Below are 19,880 nucleotides of genomic sequence, written 5' to 3' on the forward strand. Positions count from 1 at the left end.
TTTGGGAATGCTCCTACCAAAAATTCCAACCTTTTTCAGTTTCAAGTACTTTCTTGATTCTAGCCAGTTGTTGTCATTAATCAAATGGCCTTTTGACATTGGTGTTAGTACCTCAGGAGGAAGGAAACATGAGGCTGATAGAAATCATTCAAGTTACAGCACTTCTTTTGTCATGCTTTTAAAACAAACAAAATTTGGACAACTTTACAAAAGACATCTATATTTTTAAAAAGAAAACAGTACAGAGGAATTCTCTTCTTCAAAGATAAATGATGGGCTCTCTGTCACCTTCTTTTCCTCACACAGGAATTTGCATCCAAGATCTTTGTGCAAGGCAGAGCAGTTGTGTATCAAGGGGTTTTTTTGTTTCCTTTGTTAGGGTTAGATTGGACCTTTAGAATTAATTTTCCTATTTTACCTTTCTCTCTTCTCTGTTGAATTTAGAGAGAAGAAACTGTTGGTTAGCTCAGAGGACTATGGCAGAGACTTGACTGGTGTGCAGAACCTGAGGAAGAAACACAAGCGCTTAGAAGCAGAATTAGCTGCCCACGAACCTGCTATCCAGGTAAAAGCCTCTCCCCGTGACAGATTTCTCTATAAGCAGCAGCTTTCTTGACTGTGGAAGAGATGAAAGCCAGCAGTAGTTTTGCTGGACCCCAAACAATGCACATGAGGAAGGCAGGTAATGTTCCAATAACTGTTTCTCTTTAGGGTGTTCTGGACACGGGTAAGAAGCTTTCAGATGACAACACAATTGGAAAGGAGGAGATACAGCAGAGACTGGCTCAGTTTGTGGATCACTGGAAAGAGTTAAAACAGTTGGCAGCTGCTAGGTATGAATTTCTATAAAATTCAGTATTAATTCAAAGTTACAGGGACTCAATGATCAGATTTATAGAATTTCAGGGTATGGGTTGTTAGGAATATGATGTAACAGCATCTATCACTGATCACAGACTCTACAAGTCTATTGACAGTCTTCCTCAGTAGAAACAGTAGCCTCTTTTTGAGGTGTATGTTGTGTTTAGCCTTTTCTTGCACCAGCTGGAAACCACAGGCTTGCAATCGGCTGGCTTTAATCCACTACCAGGAGATTTTTCCTGATTACAAAGTGTTGGGAGAGAGTTTGCTCCAATCCTTTGGCAGCTGCAGGCTTTGTAATCCAAGGAATTCCTAGAGCTCCAGCCATGGCTGCTGCTGGAGGAGTGAAGTGTGAATGATAAGGTTCAGGCTCTGCACATTTTTTTTAGATCTTACATCTCAATGCCATAAAGCAACACTGACTAGTTTTAACTTCCTCTCCCAGGGGCCAGCGTCTGGAGGAGTCTCTGGAGTATCAGCAGTTTGTAGCAAATGTTGAGGAAGAGGAAGCCTGGATCAATGAGAAAATGACTCTGGTAGCCAGTGAGGATTATGGGGACACACTTGCTGCTATCCAGGTATGGAGGAAGTTGTCAGCACTTTATTGTTACATTACTGTTGGTTACAGCATAACAAACCTTTTCTTTAACTGTCTTTACAATGTAGAGGTTGTTTGTCCCTTCTGAAGTCCTACATTGTAAAAAATGTAAATCCACTTTATAAAAGCATTCCAGTAATGTTACTTCCTAAAGAAATTACTTTTAGTTTGATGTAGCTTTGTATCTCTTGACCTCTGATTGGAAGTCAGTCTCAGTTTCCTTTTGTCCACAGAAAACCAGTACGTTGTGCTAACCAGCTAAGATTAATCCTTGACAGATGTTTATGCTAACTGATTTATAAAATGAACTACTTTTTAATAAATGGTGAAAAAGTATTTTTAGAAGTGCCTGTGCCTTGTATTTGCAGGGCTTGCTGAAGAAGCATGAGGCATTTGAGACTGATTTTACTGTCCACAAGGACAGAGTGAATGATGTCTGTGCTAATGGAGAGGATCTCATTAAAAAGGTGAGCATGAACTAGGAAAGAGAAACCTGCAAAGGCTCCCCAGGACATCTTCATGTTACAGTACACTTGCTCTTCTCTGTCATGGCTTTGAAAAGAGCTCTTACTCATTTTTTGTGGCTGAATAAGCTGTTGGTGTTTTGCTTTCAAAGCTGTTTCTGAGACAGTATCTTTTAGCTGAAGTCCTTGCTCTGTCACCAACGTCCTGAATGCCTCAGATGACTTTAACATCATACAGGATGGCTATATTTTTTTTTGCTCCCTGTCACATAGAACAATCACCATGAGGCAAATATCACTGCCAAGATGAAGGGGCTCAGAGGCAAGGTGTCAGATCTGGAGAAAGCAGCAGCTCAGAGGAAAGCCAAATTGGATGAGAACTCAGCCTTCCTCCAGTTCAACTGGAAAGCAGATGTGGTGGAGTCATGGATAGGTATGTTCTGTACAATATTTGGTCACAAACAAACCTTAAACTCCTTCATTTCCAAAGGTCTCCAGTAGCTCCTCATGTGCTGTTGTAACAAGCAGACTTAAGCCCAGAGTAATCAGCAGTGCATGTCCCTGCTTTATGCCTTTGTAGTAACCTGGTCTGGAACAGAGGGAATGTTTGAGATGGAGAAATGACATTTTTGCAAAATTTGTTTCATTTTCCAGGAGAGAAGGAAAACAGTCTGAAGACAGATGATTACGGACGCGACCTCTCTTCAGTGCAAACCTTGCTCACCAAACAGGTCAGTGCTGATACTGCTGCCACCCCACCAGCTGAGCTCTTGTGAACACACTAGAATCCATGTTTGAAATATACTGGAAAGGCTAAAGAAAAATACAATCTCAAATACCTTCTGTTCTTTTAATGCTTCAGGAAACGTTTGATGCTGGACTTCAGGCTTTCCAGCAGGAGGGAATTGCAAACATCACTGCTCTGAAAGACCAGCTGCTCGCAGCCAAGCACATCCAGTCCAAGGCCATCGAGGCCCGGCATGCTTCCTTGATGAAACGCTGGAATCAGCTACTGGCTAATTCTGCTACCAGGAAAAAGAAACTCTTGGAGGCTCAGGAGCACTTCAGAAAGGTGAGCAGCCAACAATGGGGCTACAAAAATGTAATTGTGCACTTGATAAGAAATACACACTTGCAACTTCTGTAGCTTGTTCATGCTTTTGCAACTAACCATTTTGGAGATCCTGGAGAATTAACATAAGAATTTCTGAGATGCTTGCAAGGCAAATTCTTGCATCTTCATTCCAGATGAGCTCATACAGAGTATTTCCATTACTGAACAACTGGGTTTTTTTCTCTTTTCAAGGTTGAAGATCTCTTCCTGACCTTTGCAAAGAAGGCCTCTGCCTTCAACAGTTGGTTTGAGAATGCTGAGGAGGACCTGACGGATCCTGTGCGGTGCAACTCACTGGAGGAAATCAAAGCCCTGAGAGAAGCTCACGATGCTTTCCGCTCCTCCCTAAGTTCTGCCCAGGCTGATTTCAACCAGCTGGCAGAGCTTGATCGCCAGATCAAGAGCTTCCGTGTGGCCTCCAACCCCTACACTTGGTTCACTATGGAGGCTCTTGAAGAAACCTGGAGGAACCTGCAGAAAATTATCAAGGCAAGTCAGTGAGGGAAAGAGTCTCTTTATATTTTATGACCTTTCAGTCGTCCCTGGAAGTTGTTCTCTGAGATAATGGGTACAAGAGTTTGTCACCATAATACAGTCAAAATATCTCAAAATTCCTGAGCAAAGATAAATTGCCGTTAACTATAAACTTGTGCTATTGTCAGTTGTTCTCATGGTTTTCCATTTGGCTCTTCCAAAGGCAAGACACATGTGTCTCACTTCCTAACTGTAATAGAAATTTAACTTCTCTGCTGTGCAGTGAAGCAACTGCTAGTTCAATTGCAGTTCACAGGATTTCAGTTCTGAATTACCACCCGAGATGCTTTTCTCTAGGTATCCAGGACACTAAGCATTCAATTTTGTTTTGAGGCTCAGAAGTGTGCTTTTAGTTTTTGCTTTCTGTTACAGGATGAGACCAATCCCTTTATTTCTCTGAAACAACAAATTACTGTTGTTCATTTCTCAGGAACGTGAACTGGAGCTGCAGAAGGAACAACGAAGGCAGGAAGAAAATGACAAACTGCGTCAGGAATTTGCTCAGCATGCCAATGCCTTCCATCAGTGGATTCAGGAGACCAGGTATAGTTTGTCTTTCCAGGAGCTGTCCTTAGAGAATGCCTTAGGTAGTATTTGTGTTCATCCTCCATCTCTTTGGGCTGTCAAAGTTGTAAATGTCTCCTACTGAAAAACAGCGCACTGGGACTTGTCCATTCCCTGCAGCTGGGATTTGAGGGAGGCCCCAGTAGCTACAGGGGAAAGGAAAGCCCTGGAACACTAGCCTTCAAAAATGTTTCTATTTCTGAATTACTTTTCCTGCAGTAATTCCAGTTATCCAGGACTTAATTTTCTCTGTTATTCCTGAACTAGGCTGTAGCACAGCTGGGGAGGTGGAGCACAAATAGCTCCAAGCAGACTCTGAAGTGCCAGCAGCGTTTCTGTTAATGCCCCTTTTGTATTGAGCAGTGTATTGGGAATCTTACTGGAGTTCAAATAGAAAAAGATGATGTGAAAAGAGCTTAAAACTTTGTAATCATTTCCCTGGGCTACTGTCTACTAATAATTTTCTCTAAGGAGAGGAAGTAAAGATGTAACAACTGTGTTAGAAATAAAAAGTCTCAAGGTTGAGCATTGCAGGTGCCTGCACTCAGTCAGTGCTGTCAGCAGCTCTGACAGGTTCTGGCTGGGGGTCAGAGGAGGTGAGTTCTGTTCTATGTAACCCTGTGATTCTCTCTCTGTGTGTTTACAAATAGTTCTGTATGTGTCTTCATGAAATAATGAAATATAAATATGATTTTTAACTTTTTGATGTTTGCTTCCCACCCAAATCTGTATCCCTCTCTTACTGTCTTGTCTCTGTCCTGCTGCCTGATGTTTGGATCTTCACATTCTACAGGACTTACCTGCTAGATGGGTTAGTATTGAATTTTGTATCTTTCAAATTTTGCTGACGTGTTCTGCTCTGTGTGTTTTCTCCTGTTGTTACATCGCTTGTGAAAGCTGTGCTCAAACCCCTCTTATTTAAAAAGAGCAACCTTTTGCTGAGGTGCACAGACACAGGAAACAAGATTTTGGAGTAGTGAGCTATAAGCCAGTAGAAACATAACAATCTCCTAGTCAAAAGCAGAATTACGACAGGCAGCCACTGGCACACCATGGAATTCCTGACTTTTGCTCTTGCTTTCTTTGAGGGCTTGCACAGGAAAAGGCCCTTAAGTTGAGAAGATATATGAGAGTGTAGCTCCTTTCCAAAGGCAGGCTATTCTGGCATTTCTAGTTTTTCAGCTTAAGAGATTTGCCTAGTGCAATAAAACATTTGACCATAACTGTTTTGAGAAGAATGAAATCTCCACAAAGTTTTGATAAGGAGAAGGGAAGATTCTTACAACATTTTGCTGATATTACATGTCTTAAAACTCTGTAGTTTGCAAATATGAACTGCACATTTTTAATCTGCTGCAGAACCACGGCCCACACAGATTTTAGCTTTGATAGGAGAAAACCAACCTTCCAACATGAATTGAAGAAGCTCTTGGAATTTGCCAGCAGTTTTAAGCCCACTCTGTGTCCACAGCAATGGCTCCTGATGAGGATGTGTGCTGGCCATTTGTCTGGAAGTGGAAAGGAAATAATCAGATCTTTAAATGTTTTCAGACTACCAAAGCCTCTGCAAATGTGTCTGCCCAGTTAAATTCCTTCAGCAGGACGAGTCTCAGCACAGTGGAAGCTTTGTGATAAGTTGTGATGTCAAATGCCAGCAGTCTCTTGGCCAGGGCAGAGGCTGTGTGTGAGCCTGTGCTCAGGGCTGGAGGAGGCCAGGGCCTTGCTCCTAAAGAGAAAGCTTTTCCTAATAGAAGGATGGAATCTTCACAGATAATTCTGCTGCTTAGTTGCTCTGTAATGATCACAGTCTCTTGTGTTCTGCCAGACACAAATAGTTTGCCCTGGTTTTGTTGTACAGTTTAACAGAACAGAGCAGATTTTCCTGGAATGGGTGCTGAATTCCCTGCTCTTTTGTCAAGTAGTGATGTAGATTAGTTCTGGTGTCCAAGAACGAGTGAACAGAAAGGAGCCATTCACTGAAAGACACAGGGTCAGAGTTAGAGATCCTCATGCCAGGCTCTTTTGTTGAACAAATTACCAGAGGGCTGCTGATATGCCAGGCAGAATTTGTCCCTAATTCTCTGTGAATAGATTAAAAACATGGATTTAGTTCCAAGAGGCACTGGCTGTGCTTAGCCTGGCTCGATGAGAGGGAAGGCAGAGCTTCAGAGAAGTGTCAGGAGAAGAGCTGCCATGCACACTCCTTGCTTTGCAGCTTGTGCATGCCCAGCACTGCCTGAGAGAGGTGTTCTTGGGGGAAGGGAGGAAGAACAATTTGGAGATTAGGAAAAAAAATGCTTTTAAACAATCTGTAGATGAGCTAACTGCAAAATTTCAGTTTGTTCTTACTGAGACTCACTTATTTGTGATTTACCTGAAAATAATAATGGTTTATTTTTGTGTATGTGCAACCAGCATTTAAATAATTTTCTCTCATTAAGTACTTGCTTGTGTTTGCTGCAAGGCAGTGCTGGCTTGGAGTGTGGCTCCACTGCAGTGGCCGTGTTTTGGTGTGTTCTTTCCTCTGTTCTTTCTTTCTTCCTTTTTGGAATTTACTTGGTTTCTTTCCTTTGACTAGCATAGCATATCGTCGTGTCATTCGTGTCTATCAGTATGAAGTTGGGGATGATCTATCTGGAAGGTTTTTTCCTCTTTATTTTCTTACCTCACTTTGGTTTTCAAACGCACTTGTTAATTCCAAGGCTCGCTTTCCTTCCAACTAACTTTCACGGCTTAGAGATGCTTGGAGGTTTGTTTCCCTGTTGGTTCTTTCCACGGTTGGTTCCCAGCTTCCTGCTCAAGGCTCTGGGCGTGCGCTTCATCTCTAGGCAGGCGTTGAGTCTGAGCCTTAACCCTGTGGTGAGAAACACCCAGATGTTTGGTGCATTTTCATTGCTACAGAGTGATTCAGCACTTGAAATCCCCATTCTCAAGAAGCTCAAAAACATGTGGGAAGACAGAGTCCAGTGGGGATGAAAACCTGGTTTTAGTGACTGAAATACCAGAGATTCAGGTTTCAGGAACTTTAATACCCCAGAGTCAGAGGACACTCCACCTGCACAGCACCCAGACTCACTGTCCATGTGTGGGTCATCCAGTGCGAGCTCTCACCGTACGTGTTGGAAGGACAGAGATTCCCAAACACAGCTGCTTAGAGATTGCTTGGGATCTTGGGGTGGGGGAAAAGCAGCATCCAGAGACTGTCCATAGCTAGTCTGTATGAAGGAGATCTCGGAGCCCCTGGCCACTGTGGGGACCTGCATGTAAAGCTCAGGGTGGAAATCACTGGGCAGAGTGGCTGAACCTCAGCTGCTCTGGGTGCAGCATGGAGAGGTGGGGTGGGAAAGGCACCTTTCCACCAGGCACTGCTGAGCAGCAGAGGTCTGTAGCTCTCTGCAAGGATTATGCCACATTAAGATTACTTTTCAACCAAACCAGTAGTTCTCACCATCTTTTTTTACCCTCATTTTCCCCTTTGTAACACACCTTTGTAGAGCTCCTGTACCTGACTGCAAATACAGCCCATCCCCAGTGACTCACCTGCAGTTGGTGTGTGTGGTGTGTGCTGGGCACGGGGCAGGGGGGTGGGACTGCACTAAATTCTAATTCCATGAGGTCCAGTAAAGCGGGTGCTTTGAGTCTGGCATGAAGTGTGGCTGCTGATCACGTTGCCTTTCAAATGGGGCTAGAAATTAACTATATACAGAAATAAGAATCAGACAAAATGTACAGTGTCAGTCTGAAATAGGATGAGTCAGAATAAACAAAACACAAAACCAGTGTATAAATATCTGAAAGGATTTTTCATTTCAAGGAAGGACTGTTAATTTCAAGCCCCACATGCCATTTTTTATGAGATAAGTGCCTTCTCTCACTGTTGTTTTGTGTTTAGGTCATGTATGGTGGAGGAATCGGGAACACTGGAGTCACAGCTAGAAGCTACTAAAGTAAGTGATGGGCACCTATGGATAAAACAGCATTTCCAGCTGGCTTGGGAACTCAGAGTGGGAAGGGAAATGCATGGAATTGTGTGGGAAAATCTTAATTTATTTTAGACATTTGTAATACTGAAGAGACCTCTGGGATTATCTGTTTACATATCTGATGTCTGCTTACACCGCAAGCCATTAAACAACACTGATGTAGTTTTCAATTTTTTTCCTTTTTCCTAAAGGAGGTGGGGTAGGGCAGAGATGATACAGTATTTTTAGCACATTTCCTAATAAGAAGTTTTTTAGTCTCCAGAACTGCTTTGCAAGCTCTAGTTTCCAATAGTGAGCAGGAAGATGAACATTGCTCTGAATCTTATTTCACAAATCCCAGCATGTGGACATAAAGTCCTAGGAGAAAAAGAACAGAATAACCCTTCCTCCCCTGCCAGCCTCTATTCTAACTTTTTTAAGTTGGGGTTTTTTTTGGTGCTCCATTATTTCTCTCCTCTTTGCTCCCTTCTCACAGCGCAAGCACCAAGAGATCCGAGCTATGAGGAGCCAGCTGAAGAAGATTGAGGACCTTGGAGCAGCTATGGAAGAGGCACTTATCTTGGACAACAAATACACAGAACACAGCACTGTGGGGCTGGCACAGCAGTGGGACCAGCTGGACCAGCTGGGGATGAGGATGCAACACAACCTGGAGCAGCAGATCCAAGCCCGGTACTGCCTGGCCCATGTGTGGTTTGAAGTGTCTGACTGGGGTAGGAGGAAAACAGGAGCCACAGCTGCCCATGCCTGCAGCCAGCCTTGCATGGTCTGTGCTAAAGTCTCCTGTGCTCAGAACAATGGATGCAGTGAGCTTGTGCATCCCCACGACCTCCCAGTTCCCTTCAGAGGGATGAAGTGAGCAGTTTTGGAATAGCTCCTGTAGGCCATGAGCAAGGGTGGGATCTTAGCAGAACGGTTTTATTCTGTGGAATAAGTGTGTACAAGTGTTCCCAATGGAATGGCTGCTTGCTCCTTTGTCCTCACCATGTGGTGCAGCTGCTGGACTCAGAGTACCACAGCTCAGGAACTCAGCTTTGCTGCTTCCTTTTCAGGAACACCACTGGAGTCACCGAGGAGGCCCTGAAGGAGTTCAGCATGATGTTCAAGTGAGTTTCAAGGAACACAGGCCAGAGGAAGCCTTGGGAGATATTTCTGGCACATGGACGGCTCCTGTTTGCAGGATCCATTTGTGGCTCCTTTGTTGTCTGCCCCACTTTGTGCTGAGCTGCTCCATTTTCTGCCAGAGGGCAACAGCCTGCAGCCCCTGCTGCTGACAGTGCCAATGCATTCCAGCTGGGAATACAGCTGGGGTTTTGTTGGTGGGGAAGGGGTGATTTTTAAGCAAAGTTAAGAATTTGTGCATGTTTTTCATGTATGCTAGATAAAACTATTTATTGATACACACTCATTTGTACAGAATAGGGGCTGGTTATAATCTTGATCTAGTTTTCAGCTCACTTTACAGCTCTCAGGACTCAATAACTGACACCCGTGGGTTCTGGCTTTATGTTTTTAGGCACTTTGACAAGGACAAATCTGGACGACTTAACCACCAGGAGTTTAAATCTTGCTTGCGCTCTCTCGGCTATGATCTGCCCATGGTTGAGGAAGGAGAGCCAGACCCTGAGTTTGAGTCTATTCTTGACACTGTAGATCCCAACAGGTGAGCTGGACCTTTCTGTACTACAAAATACATGGAGGTGTTGGCTGGGGAGTTGGCTGGAAGGTCCTTCACAGGCTGAGAGCTTTGGCTGTTTTTACAGTCACTCATGTGAAAGCCTTAAGGAAGGCAAGACTGCTGTTTGTAAAGAAGAAATTCACTTTGAGAGGATGATCTGGTGTTGAGTCTGAGTCTCCTGTGCTTTCACTCGTTCCAGAACAGTTCCAGCCCCTCTCTGGAGGGCCTGGCAGTGCTGTGCTCTGGGTGCTCACAGTGTGTTTTGCTGGCAGGGATGGACATGTCTCGCTGCAGGAGTACATGGCCTTCATGATCAGCCGGGAAACGGAGAACGTGAAATCCAGCGAGGAGATCGAGAGCGCCTTCCGCGCCCTCAGCTCCGAGGGGAAGCCCTACGTGACCAAGGAGGAGCTCTACCAGGTAAGTGCTGGTTGTTGACCCCAGGGAGGAACACACAAGACTTCTGCTCATAGATAAAGCCCAGCACTAATGGCTTGGAGGCTCATGTCACTGGGCTGAGTCAGTTCTGACCGTGCCTGGGGATTCCCTGCAGCAAACAGAAATTGCTGTGTCCGCCCTACTCAGTTGCTTTCTTGGCTCTACAGAGGAAGAGGAAAAGCTTTAGGTACCAAAGAACTGCTCAGGTTGAATAAAACAAGAGCTAATCAAAGGCCTTGTAAGGGAGTGCACTATCCTCAGAACTTCCCTTCCATCATTTGGGAAATTAGATGGGGGATGTTTCTCCAGACAGCAAATTCAAAGAGCTTGAGCCTAAGTTTAGACAGTATGAACATCTCCTCCCTCTCACTGCCCTGCCAAAACAGCAAGTTTTTCCTGTCTGAATACCACTAGCTGGCAGGGAAATAAAGAGTTTGCAGTGTTTCCTTGTCCCAGTTACCTGCTCAGTCTTCTGTTCGGTGGGAAGACTCTGGTCAGGCCTTCCAACCCTTAACCAAATAGTGCCAACAGCCAGAGCATTTCCATGCTGGGCGTAGTGCTGCTCTGGTTTCTGCCCCGGGGAATGGGAGGGCTGCCTGTCAATGCCCCTTGGCAGCCCCAGAGCCCTCTCACCCCCACGCTGTCTCTCTTTCAGAACCTGACCCGGGAACAGGCCGATTATTGCATCTCTCACATGAAACCCTACATGGATGGCAAGGGCAGGGAACTGCCTTCTGCCTACGACTACATAGAATTTACACGTTCACTCTTTGTGAATTGATCTGAAACACTAGCACCAAAAGATGCAAAGGACATGCTCACGTTTGCTGACTGTAGCTCTGCATGTGTCTCTCTCTCTTTGTGCTCTACAATAATCAATGTTACTTTATGATGTAACCTTAAAGTGCTTAGCTTAAAACTCTTAGGGAAAAGAAACATGTTGCAGTGTGCTTGAATAAAAGTTACTGGTCCAACCACATCATCTTGTGTTTAATGGTTAAATGCAAATTTAACTGTTGTGTGGAGGCAACTCCAGCTGTTGGTTACCTGTGTTTTCCAGGCCAACACTGGAACCAGGTGAGTGGGGAATTGTTCCTGGAGTCAGGGCAGTTACAAGCTTCACACAGCTCTTGTGCTGCTCCCTCAGTCCATGGTCTCACTTGCCAGCTGCTCCAGGTGACTCATTTCCCTTGGTCCCTGCTCAGTGAAGTCGGAGCTCAGCTGCCAGACTTTGACTGTCCCAGCAGCATCCCCTGCTGCCAGGAGCCGCGTGTGCTTGGTGTTGAATTCCAAACAATACACAGGGCAGTCAGTCACGGACTGCTTCAGGGACACCGTGGGCTTCTGCGTGCTCCGGGCCAGGTCAAACAGGTGCACCTCTCCTGCAGACACAGACATTCATTGCAGCTTCATGGCAACAGACATTGTATCAGCAGGTGAGTATCTGCTTAGTCTGGCACTGAGAGTTATTTTTAACCTGTTTCCCCTGCTGATGGGTGTCTAGGCTGTGACAGACAGCTGACATTACTGCAGGCAGCATGGATTTGTTCTACTGTCAGAAACCTGAAACCAGCTTGCCAAATTCTGTGAAATCTCCAGTCTTTAACTCAAAAATGTTTGGGCAGTTTTCTAACGAAAAGCTTTTCATTTTAAACCATTAGTTCTGGAAGTAGATGTCAAAAACAATCTGGAAATAGATTTAGCCACAGTGTTGCTGTGCTGTATTCCTGTGAATGACTGTGGCAACAGATTTAAATGTACCATCAGAAGTGAAAAATAACTGCTGGTTCACCTTGTTAAAGTTAGAAATTACTCCTTTGTACTAATTACACAGTGAAAACAACGGCCACTGCTCTGTGCTTGTGGGATCTGCTAATCAGTACAATCAATCTGACTAAATAATACACACTCTTAATTTTATGCTCAAGAGGAGGCACCTGCAGTTACTTGCCTTCCCCAGACGCAGCTGCAAAAACCAGTGGTCGAACGGGAGACCAGCACACACAGAACAGGTATTTCTTTGATAACTGTAGAGCAAAGAGGGGCTGTGTCTGCAACATGGAATGCAAGTGAACTTGTCCATCGGTCCCACAGCTCAGAAAGAGGTTCCTGGGGGAGAGAGGAAGAAAGAAACAGCTTTTTGTTTTATTGCTAACGATAAAGAACAGAAATCAGTCAAGGGGCATGACCTCGGACAATATTCCTGTTTTGTAAAGGTCTGTGTTTCCTAAAACAGCAATTGCCAGGCTGTGCTGTGGGCTGTTTGTTACTGCCCTCAATTAAGCTTAATGAGGGCTTGTATTGACCGCTGATGGGTTGTGGCCCAGGGCTGCCTGAGAACTGCTGATCCGGAGCTGGGCATTGTTCGAGCTGGGCTCGTCTCATGCAAATGAAATGCAAACCTGGGTTGTCAGCATGTTTCACAGACACGGGGCTTGGGGCCTCCGCGGATGATGGGTGAATTGCTGGCAGAGATGGGAGCTTCTCTTTAAATTCTGGCAGCTACTAATGTCAGAAAAGTCTTCAGCAAGACACTTAGTGATCTGTCCAAGTGAAGAACTTTTTAATCTCCTTGGCTTTAAACTGAGTTTTAATTGTAACAAACAGGATCATCTCAGGAAGGTGCAAATATTCTTCATGTGCCCACATGCAGCACAGTCCAGCAGGCAGCTTCACCAGAGCCAGTGGACTTTTTTTTTTCCCACAACGGCAAGTTCCTAATGCCAGGTGCCCCTTTTTTGGAACTTGTGCACACCCCCAGGGGCTATTTTGTGTCTAGAGCCCGGCAGTGATGTGTCCCACGTGCAGCACTTGCCTGTGGAAGGGCGAGCAGCTCACGGAGTACACGGGCCCAGCGTGAGGGGAGAAGGCGAGCTCTGCCGGAGCCCTGAGGGGAACGGAGCCGCCGGGCCGCGGGAGCGCCGGGCCCCGCGCCGCGGTGGAGCACCGCAGGCAGCACCCGCCTTCCACACCCACTACGAACACACCGGCATCGAAGTGTGACAAGGACAGCGAGGTCACCCCCACGGCTGCCTCTCCCCAGGCCACCTGCCAAGGAGAGACAGAGCTGGTGTGAGCTGGGGCTCCCCAGAGAGGCACACGCAGGCAGAGCCTGCTGGGGACACAGAGGGCTGGTCACAGCACAGCTTGTGACAGCTCCGTGTTTGTAGCACTGAATCCTTCCTACAAATGGCTTCACATGAATTAACATTACAAGCAAGTTCTCCATCCTGGCAACTAACTTCTCTTTAGAGCATGGTAAGGCCTCAGGTGTTGTCACTCTTCCAATAATGATTTCTGTATGGCAAAGGAGCTGTGGCTCAAGGGTGTGTATGTTCAGAAGGGGCTTTTCCTGGCCCTTCTTGTAGCAGGGCAAGCTCTGACACTTGGACTCCAGGGTTCAGTGTTTTTATGGAAAGATCACTCTTTGAGCTGCTGAACTCACCTTCTTCAGCCGAGTGCTGCGAGGGATCTGCTGAGCCACGATGGCAAATCCTTCAGCCAAGGCCAGCCGCCCATCCCGCTCCTCCCTCCACACGAGGATCTTCCCATCTGTTGCCACACTCAACAGCCGGGCGTGGTTTCTGTGCTTGGCGTCAGGCAACCAGTTAACCTGTTCCAAATGCCAGGAGCTCAGGACAACGGGGACTGTCACAACTGCCCGGGCCATGCAGCCTGCAGTGACACAGGAGCAGAGCCAGGCACCAGCCTGGTACCAAACGAGCTTCTGCTGGGAGCTGGCACAGACTGATGCAAGGAGAGAAACACATCCAGTGTCTAGGGCTGAATCTCCATTGCAGTTCCTATTGCAGGTTCACCTGCCCTCAGTTTTGGGATGGGCATTTATGGCACTTTCACCCAGCTCCAAACAACAGCATTTTTCTGAGTAACAGATGAGAAAAATACACAGAATGTCCAGAGTCACAAGGCTCCAGAAAGGCAAAATCCTTAGGAAGCCAGACTGCATGACATGCTTGTAAAACCCCTTAAAGCATGTGGCTTTAAGCTTCCAAGGATCAGTGACACTTTCCCATTTGTGTTTTTAAACTACTCCAAGTATCACTGGCTGCAACTCCCTTCATAAAAAATTACAGTTTGGGAATTAGTCTGCTTTTCATTTATTCTGGACAGTGAGAAGTTATTTTTTACAGGCTGTCTGTTCAGGAACTAGATTTGGGAGGAAATAGCCAACCAAAAAAGAATATAACTGCTGAAATGTCTGTGAACTGCCTGGCTGTGGATGGGAACCAAAGGGATGACACAGAGCAGTGGCAACTCTCACCTGGCCCAGCCCTGTCTGCTGCCAATGCTCTCTGTTACCTGATAGACTGGGTCAGTGTGGGTGTCATCTGTCATCCCTGTCCTCCAGATCACAGGGTCTTCTGTCCTGCTGGTGTCCCACACCACCAACTCCCCACTGAACAGGCCACCTGAAAGGACAAATACAAAACATCTAAGGTCTGACAGCTCAGAACAGATGCACAAATGGAGCAATGGTGGAAAAAGACCCACCAGCTTCAAAGGCTGGGCAGTTGTGTGCAGGGCCCAGCCTGTTCTGGTGTAAGAGAATATTGCTCTGCTGAAATAAGTTTATTCCCTTACAGCCAGGGCTGGATTTCCTTCTGTCACCTCTCTCTGAGAAGGGGATATAAAGGCAGGTGTCACTGAAGAAGCAGCAAGTCCCAGTTCAGATGTGACAGTGCACTTATCTGTGTAGGTAGGCATTAGTTCCTCAGTTTGAGGAGCTGCAATGCTGTTCCTTTACAGGAAATCTGAGGCTGCACTCAGAGAGAGAAACCAAAGGATCCAGGCTGCAGGAAAAAAGGGTATGTTTCAAGCATGGTCTGAGGTAAGAACAACCCACCAGCTATCAGTGATGGCTGGGAGGGATGGAAAGCCAGGCACATGACAGAACTAGGAACATCCACCACCAGGTCAGGGTGCTGTGGATTCAACCCTCTTCTGTCCAGATTCCAGGTACAAACATAGGATTTTTCTGTGCTCCAGTCCCCATCGTCCAACCTGAAAAACAAAAAGCTACACCTTGCTTTGTGTGTTCCAGAGAATTCCAGAACAACAGAGCTCAGAGATTCCCCACTGGTCACCTCAGTGTGCTGCTTTGGGTCCTGTCATGAAGGAATCATGAGGGGATGGAAGCTCTGGGGGCTGGTTTATACAGGATGTGACAGGGAACATGTCTGTGCTTACCTCAAAGTGGCAGCCAGTAAATTTTGGGTACAATTTCCCTATTCCAAGACCTACTAACTATTCAAATAATGGGAACAATCAAAAGGGTGCATATGGAAAGTTCATGGAAGGAATTCTGCTGAGGATACCCACAGGCACAGAAACAACATCCTCACTGCAAACAGCTGTAGCTAACATACGGGTTTGCCCTGTTTTTCTCTTCCCTATGCATTCTCTCATGAAAACCCTTTTTGCTGGGGTTTTTAAGGAAAGGGGAGCATTTTAAAAGGCAGCAGTAGGGCCAAGAAAGAGGGGGCTGCTACAGACATTAATGGATTAGATAAGTGATTTGTGAAACCCTTATTTCAGAAATCCTTAAACATGTTATAACATGTCCATGGCACCAGGCACATGCATGAACAGGTGCCAGGTTCATCCAGGGTGCTCAGAGACCACATTAAACATCATGATCTCAGTGAAGATAAAGTGCATTCTCCCAAACCTCACCTACAGATATTTGCAAGTGCATCTGCTCTTTACATTTTTCAAACAAAATCTACCTAGAAACAGATCAGTAAGATCATGTATCCATTTTCAGGGTGGGGGGAAGGTGGAAGAAATAAAAGATATAATTCAGGACTTGTCTGAGATTTTGTTACTTTGAAGATTAATAATTTAACTTTAAGGACTGTGTATAGATACAGAGATATGTCAGTTTATTACTGCAGAGAAAACAAACATATCTAGACCTCAGGTCAGCCTGAGACATCACATCAGCCTCAGCTGCACTCCCAAATCCCTCCGGATACTCACCGGCCGTAGGAACATGCAATGACAGATCCCGTGGCATTCCATGAAACACTGGTGACCTGCAGGTTTTGATCCTGAGCCTCTGGGTATGACAATGTATGCAAACACAACACCTGGAAGAGAGCAAATCCAAGCACTGAGGCAACAATCTCTGAACAGAGAGAAATGAGATCCGTGCCCACCCCTGGTGTGACTGTGGGGTTACAGCGTGAGTTTTCCTCAGTCCAAGAATTTATGTGAAAAGGTTGTTGAATTCCTGTTGGGAAACAAACCCACAACACAACTATCACTCAAAGACAACCTGTCAGAGAGTGCACTGCTCTGGAAGGCTGTGCCTAAGAATTTACAGCAGCTGCCAGGTGTGAGTTTGGCACTCACTGAGCTTCACAAGTAACAGTTTGAAAATGCCAGTCCCAACATGTACTGTCTGATACAAATTGCTTCCATTCCTGAGCACCATGCACTAAACAAACCTTAGCAGGCAGAGCTGCCAACTCACTGACTGCAACTGTTCCTAGATCCCTGCTAGGCTGGAGTGCTCTGAAGGGGCTGAAGAAAAGCCTACACCAACTGCAGGCTTCCTCCTCTCACTGCTGCTACAGCTCAGTCACCAGCAGGAAGAACAGTTTTACCAAGCAAGGAGAAAGCTGAAAAAACCTCAAGGCAATCCAACTGGTAATGTTTAATTATTAGAACCTGGCAAGAACAATCACAGCAATAAGGACTAACAACTTTGAGTAACTGAACTCTGCTTGGACCATGACCTGAATTCTGTCACTTACTGTTTCATCCTGATCTGTCCAGTTCACTTCAAAGCCATCAAAGGCATGACTTTTCCAGTTTTTATTTAGTTCTTTGATAACAGCATCCTCCACTCTCTGAAGGAATGACAGAAGCCCAGTGTAATCTACTTGGACTTCTTGCTGGAAGTCTTGGACAGCATCTTTGCTCTGTTCTGTCTGCACCGCAGCATCTCGGGCTGTGTGAGACTGTGCTGCAGCTTCTGCTGTTGAAATTTTCCCAGTCTGGCAAGCTTTCTAGTAAAAGAAGACAGTCTATAATCCAAGCAGAAAAACAAGTGTTGCACAACGCATTTAAAGCACCTTCCCCTTCCTGCTGTTTGACATTCCAGCCCCTCTGCACAGCTCTGGTTCATGTTAAACACAGGGTACCCCAGTACCTGGGGGTCTTGGTGATGCGTTTGTGACCTTCCCATAATCTGATCGGAGGCAGAGATGCCCGAATGCCCGTCAGACTCAGGCAGAGCTCTAAAGCACGGAATGGGAAGGACGGGAGAAGCCAAGAAGGCAGCGAGCTGCAGAGCAGGGAGCGAGCAGCGCACACGGTGACAGCGCTGCATCATCAGCTCCCCAGCTGCGGGGCGGCAGCCGCTCGGCTGCTTCCCTGCCAATTCGCACACGGGAGCTAAATCAGCACAGCGCTGAGGGGACAGAGCCGGCGGGCGGACACCGGCCCCGGGCCCGGCCCCCGCACGGCGCCAACAACTCCCGGAGCGGGAGGGCTCGGTCCCGGGCCGCGCTGGAGCCGCGGGACCGGCGGGGGGGTCGCGGACGAACAGGGAGGGGGCGAGTCGGGACACGATCGCAGAAGGTCCGGGGAAGGCGCAGCCTCGACAGCCGCCCCGTGCCCGGCCCGGCGGTGCAAGAGCGCGGAGCGGGGCCGCCCCGGGGGTCTCTCACCGCCTCGCAGCGCGCGCTCCGGGCGCTTCTCCACAGCGACTGCACGTCGGCACCGGGTGCCGTCCTGTCCGCGAACATGCCGGGAGCGGCGAGGGCCCGGCGGTCCCGGGGGATCGGGAGTCGCTCCCGGCGGTCGCGGCCCGTGGCGCTCCCGCCGCCCGCGCCTCCGGTTCCCATGGAAACGGGCGCGCAGTGACGTCACCCAAGCGACGAGCCCGCCGCCCTGCGAGCGGTAAAGTGAGCCGGGCGGGGCCATGTTGGGGACGGGCGCGGGGTGGCGGTAGCTCTGTGCGAGAGAGCGGTGCGGCCTTTCCCGGCATCTTCGTTAGAGCCGTGGGTCCGGGGGAAGCCGCTTCTTCCCCTTCGGTCGCTCCCGCCGTAGCTGCGCTGGGGCCCGGCTGGTCCCGCCGCGCCGCCGGGGGCGCGGGTGGCAGCGCAGGCGAAGGGCGCGGGGCTGCCAGGAGTTAAGATGGCGGCGGGGCGGGGGCGACAAAGCCGAGCGCGGTGGCGAGAGGGGCCTGGGCCGCCGTGTGAGGGGAGCTGCAGTTGGCTGTCACCGTGTGGCTGCCCGGGAGTGGGGCCGGCTCAATGCACACGGAGCGCCCGGGGTGTGCTCTGGCTCGTTGCTTTGCCCGCTAGCGTCGTTGTTTCTGCTGGGGGAATGAAGTAATTGGTGCCGAATGAAGTAGCTGTGTGGCCGGGCTGGCTGCACGCCCGCGGGGCTGCTCTCCGGGAGCCACCCGGCTCCTGGGTAACAGTCCCTGCGTATCCTGTGCTGTTCCTGTCCGCAGGGACAGGGACTGGTGGTGGAGCTTCTTTAAGTGATTATTCCTAACAGGAATGACTCTGCTTGGAGATTTTTTTCTAGCTAACTCATTGGAACGAGTTGATGATGAATGCACAGGCTAAATTTAGTGCTGGCATAAGCAGGCACAGATGCACCAACTTCAGTGGAGTTATTCCGGCTGTTGCTGGGAAGGAGTCTGGCCTGTGTGTAGGAATCAAGGCTGCAGGATACAGAGTGGGAGCGCAGCAGAACTCGGCAGTGCTTTCACCTCTTGAGCCCATGTGAGTCCATTTACATCACAGCTGAGTGCAATGGTTCTGCTGAGGAATTTAAAGTACTACACAATTAACAGTGAAGTAAGAGTCCCTAAAATGAATGGTAAAGAGCTCTTATAGCTGTTTTATAGACAGTGAAATGAGCAGAACAAGGTTCGGTGGCATCTCCTTCAAAAGCAAAAAGTCTCAATAGAACTGAGTCCTCTAGAATTTCAAATCCTGGCTGGAGTGCGCCATCATGATACCCCATAGAAGACACAAGAACATAAAAGCATAAACACTCTTGGGCTGGACTGATGGCTCTTTTAGCCCTGTCATCTCTGATCAGCACAGGAGTTAATCTGAATTTCCAAAGTTCAAGCTTGGCATCTCCAGCAGCAGCTGGTTCATGTGGAAGTGCGAGCAGTGGCAGTCAGAGACTGTCTGGATGTAACTGAGCCTTTTCCCAGCTCACTTCTCCTGCAGGCAGGCTCCTGGCTTTGGGTCACTGCATGGGGCAGCTTTTCATGTGTTGAAAAACTGATAATAAATATTTGAACCCAACAGCAGAGTAGTTTTCTTAAAAGGGCCTTAATATTTAAGATTTATCCTCTATAAATAGATCATCTTCAGTCATCAATAAATTATCTTTAATTGCTATGATTAGAGCTGCCAAGGCATATTACTCTTTAGTAAAGGAGTAAATATTATGAGTGTGAATTAATATACAGGCTGCATCATCGTAAAAATGCTAAGCACAAACTGCAATTTAAAAACTTTAAATAACTTGTCAGGGGGAACCTAAGGAGAAAAGTTTGTGGGTTCTTGAGATGGCAAAGAGATAAGAAAACTGGAATTTAGGTATGTGAAACACAGAAATAAATCCTTTTTTTTTTAGCCAGTAGTAT

The 19,880-nt window shown here is 47.2% G+C and overlaps 2 protein-coding genes across 9 annotated transcripts in view; one reads left to right on the forward strand and one right to left on the reverse strand.

Annotated features, from left to right (window-relative positions):
• Positions 1-11,213, forward strand: part of SPTAN1 (spectrin alpha, non-erythrocytic 1) — a 45,734-nt gene extending 34,521 nt beyond the window's left edge. For 5 of the 8 annotated variants that reach the window (XM_041474816.1, XM_041474819.1, XM_041474820.1 and 2 more), the window contains 16 exons: positions 445-565; positions 712-833; positions 1,307-1,439; positions 1,828-1,926; positions 2,197-2,356; positions 2,578-2,654; positions 2,786-2,995; positions 3,230-3,526; positions 4,002-4,114; positions 4,929-4,946; positions 8,028-8,082; positions 8,594-8,790; positions 9,171-9,224; positions 9,635-9,781; positions 10,069-10,216; positions 10,890-11,213. In XM_041474816.1, coding sequence (XP_041330750.1) covers positions 445-565; positions 712-833; positions 1,307-1,439; positions 1,828-1,926; positions 2,197-2,356; positions 2,578-2,654; positions 2,786-2,995; positions 3,230-3,526; positions 4,002-4,114; positions 4,929-4,946; positions 8,028-8,082; positions 8,594-8,790; positions 9,171-9,224; positions 9,635-9,781; positions 10,069-10,216; positions 10,890-11,015 — 2,077 coding nt within the window. In that variant the 3' untranslated portion in view covers positions 11,016-11,213. Of the gene's footprint in view, positions 1-444; positions 566-711; positions 834-1,306; positions 1,440-1,827; positions 1,927-2,196; positions 2,357-2,577; positions 2,655-2,785; positions 2,996-3,229; positions 3,527-4,001; positions 4,115-4,928; positions 4,947-6,713; positions 6,777-8,027; positions 8,083-8,593; positions 8,791-9,170; positions 9,225-9,634; positions 9,782-10,068; positions 10,217-10,889 lie in introns of all 8 variants that reach the window. The other 3 variants (XM_041474815.1, XM_041474817.1, XM_041474818.1) reach the window with 1 other exon arrangement.
• Positions 11,214-11,309: 96 nt separating this feature from the next.
• Positions 11,310-19,511, reverse strand: DYNC2I2 (dynein 2 intermediate chain 2). The gene is made up of 9 exons (XM_041474827.1): positions 17,932-19,511; positions 17,014-17,268; positions 16,235-16,344; positions 15,099-15,256; positions 14,555-14,664; positions 13,680-13,847; positions 13,050-13,282; positions 12,186-12,343; positions 11,310-11,616 (listed from the first exon to the last, which is right to left on the reverse strand). The coding sequence occupies exons 1-9, from the start codon at positions 18,106-18,108 to the stop codon at positions 11,378-11,380; spliced, it is 1,608 nt and encodes a 535-aa protein (XP_041330761.1). The 5' UTR covers positions 18,109-19,511; the 3' UTR covers positions 11,310-11,377.
• Positions 19,512-19,880: the final 369 nt, after the last annotated feature.

The sequence above is a fragment of the Pyrgilauda ruficollis genome, unplaced genomic scaffold (assembly GCF_017590135.1).
Source record: "Pyrgilauda ruficollis isolate IOZ18807 unplaced genomic scaffold, ASM1759013v1 scaffold34, whole genome shotgun sequence".
Lineage (NCBI taxonomy): Eukaryota > Metazoa > Chordata > Aves > Passeriformes > Passeridae > Pyrgilauda > Pyrgilauda ruficollis.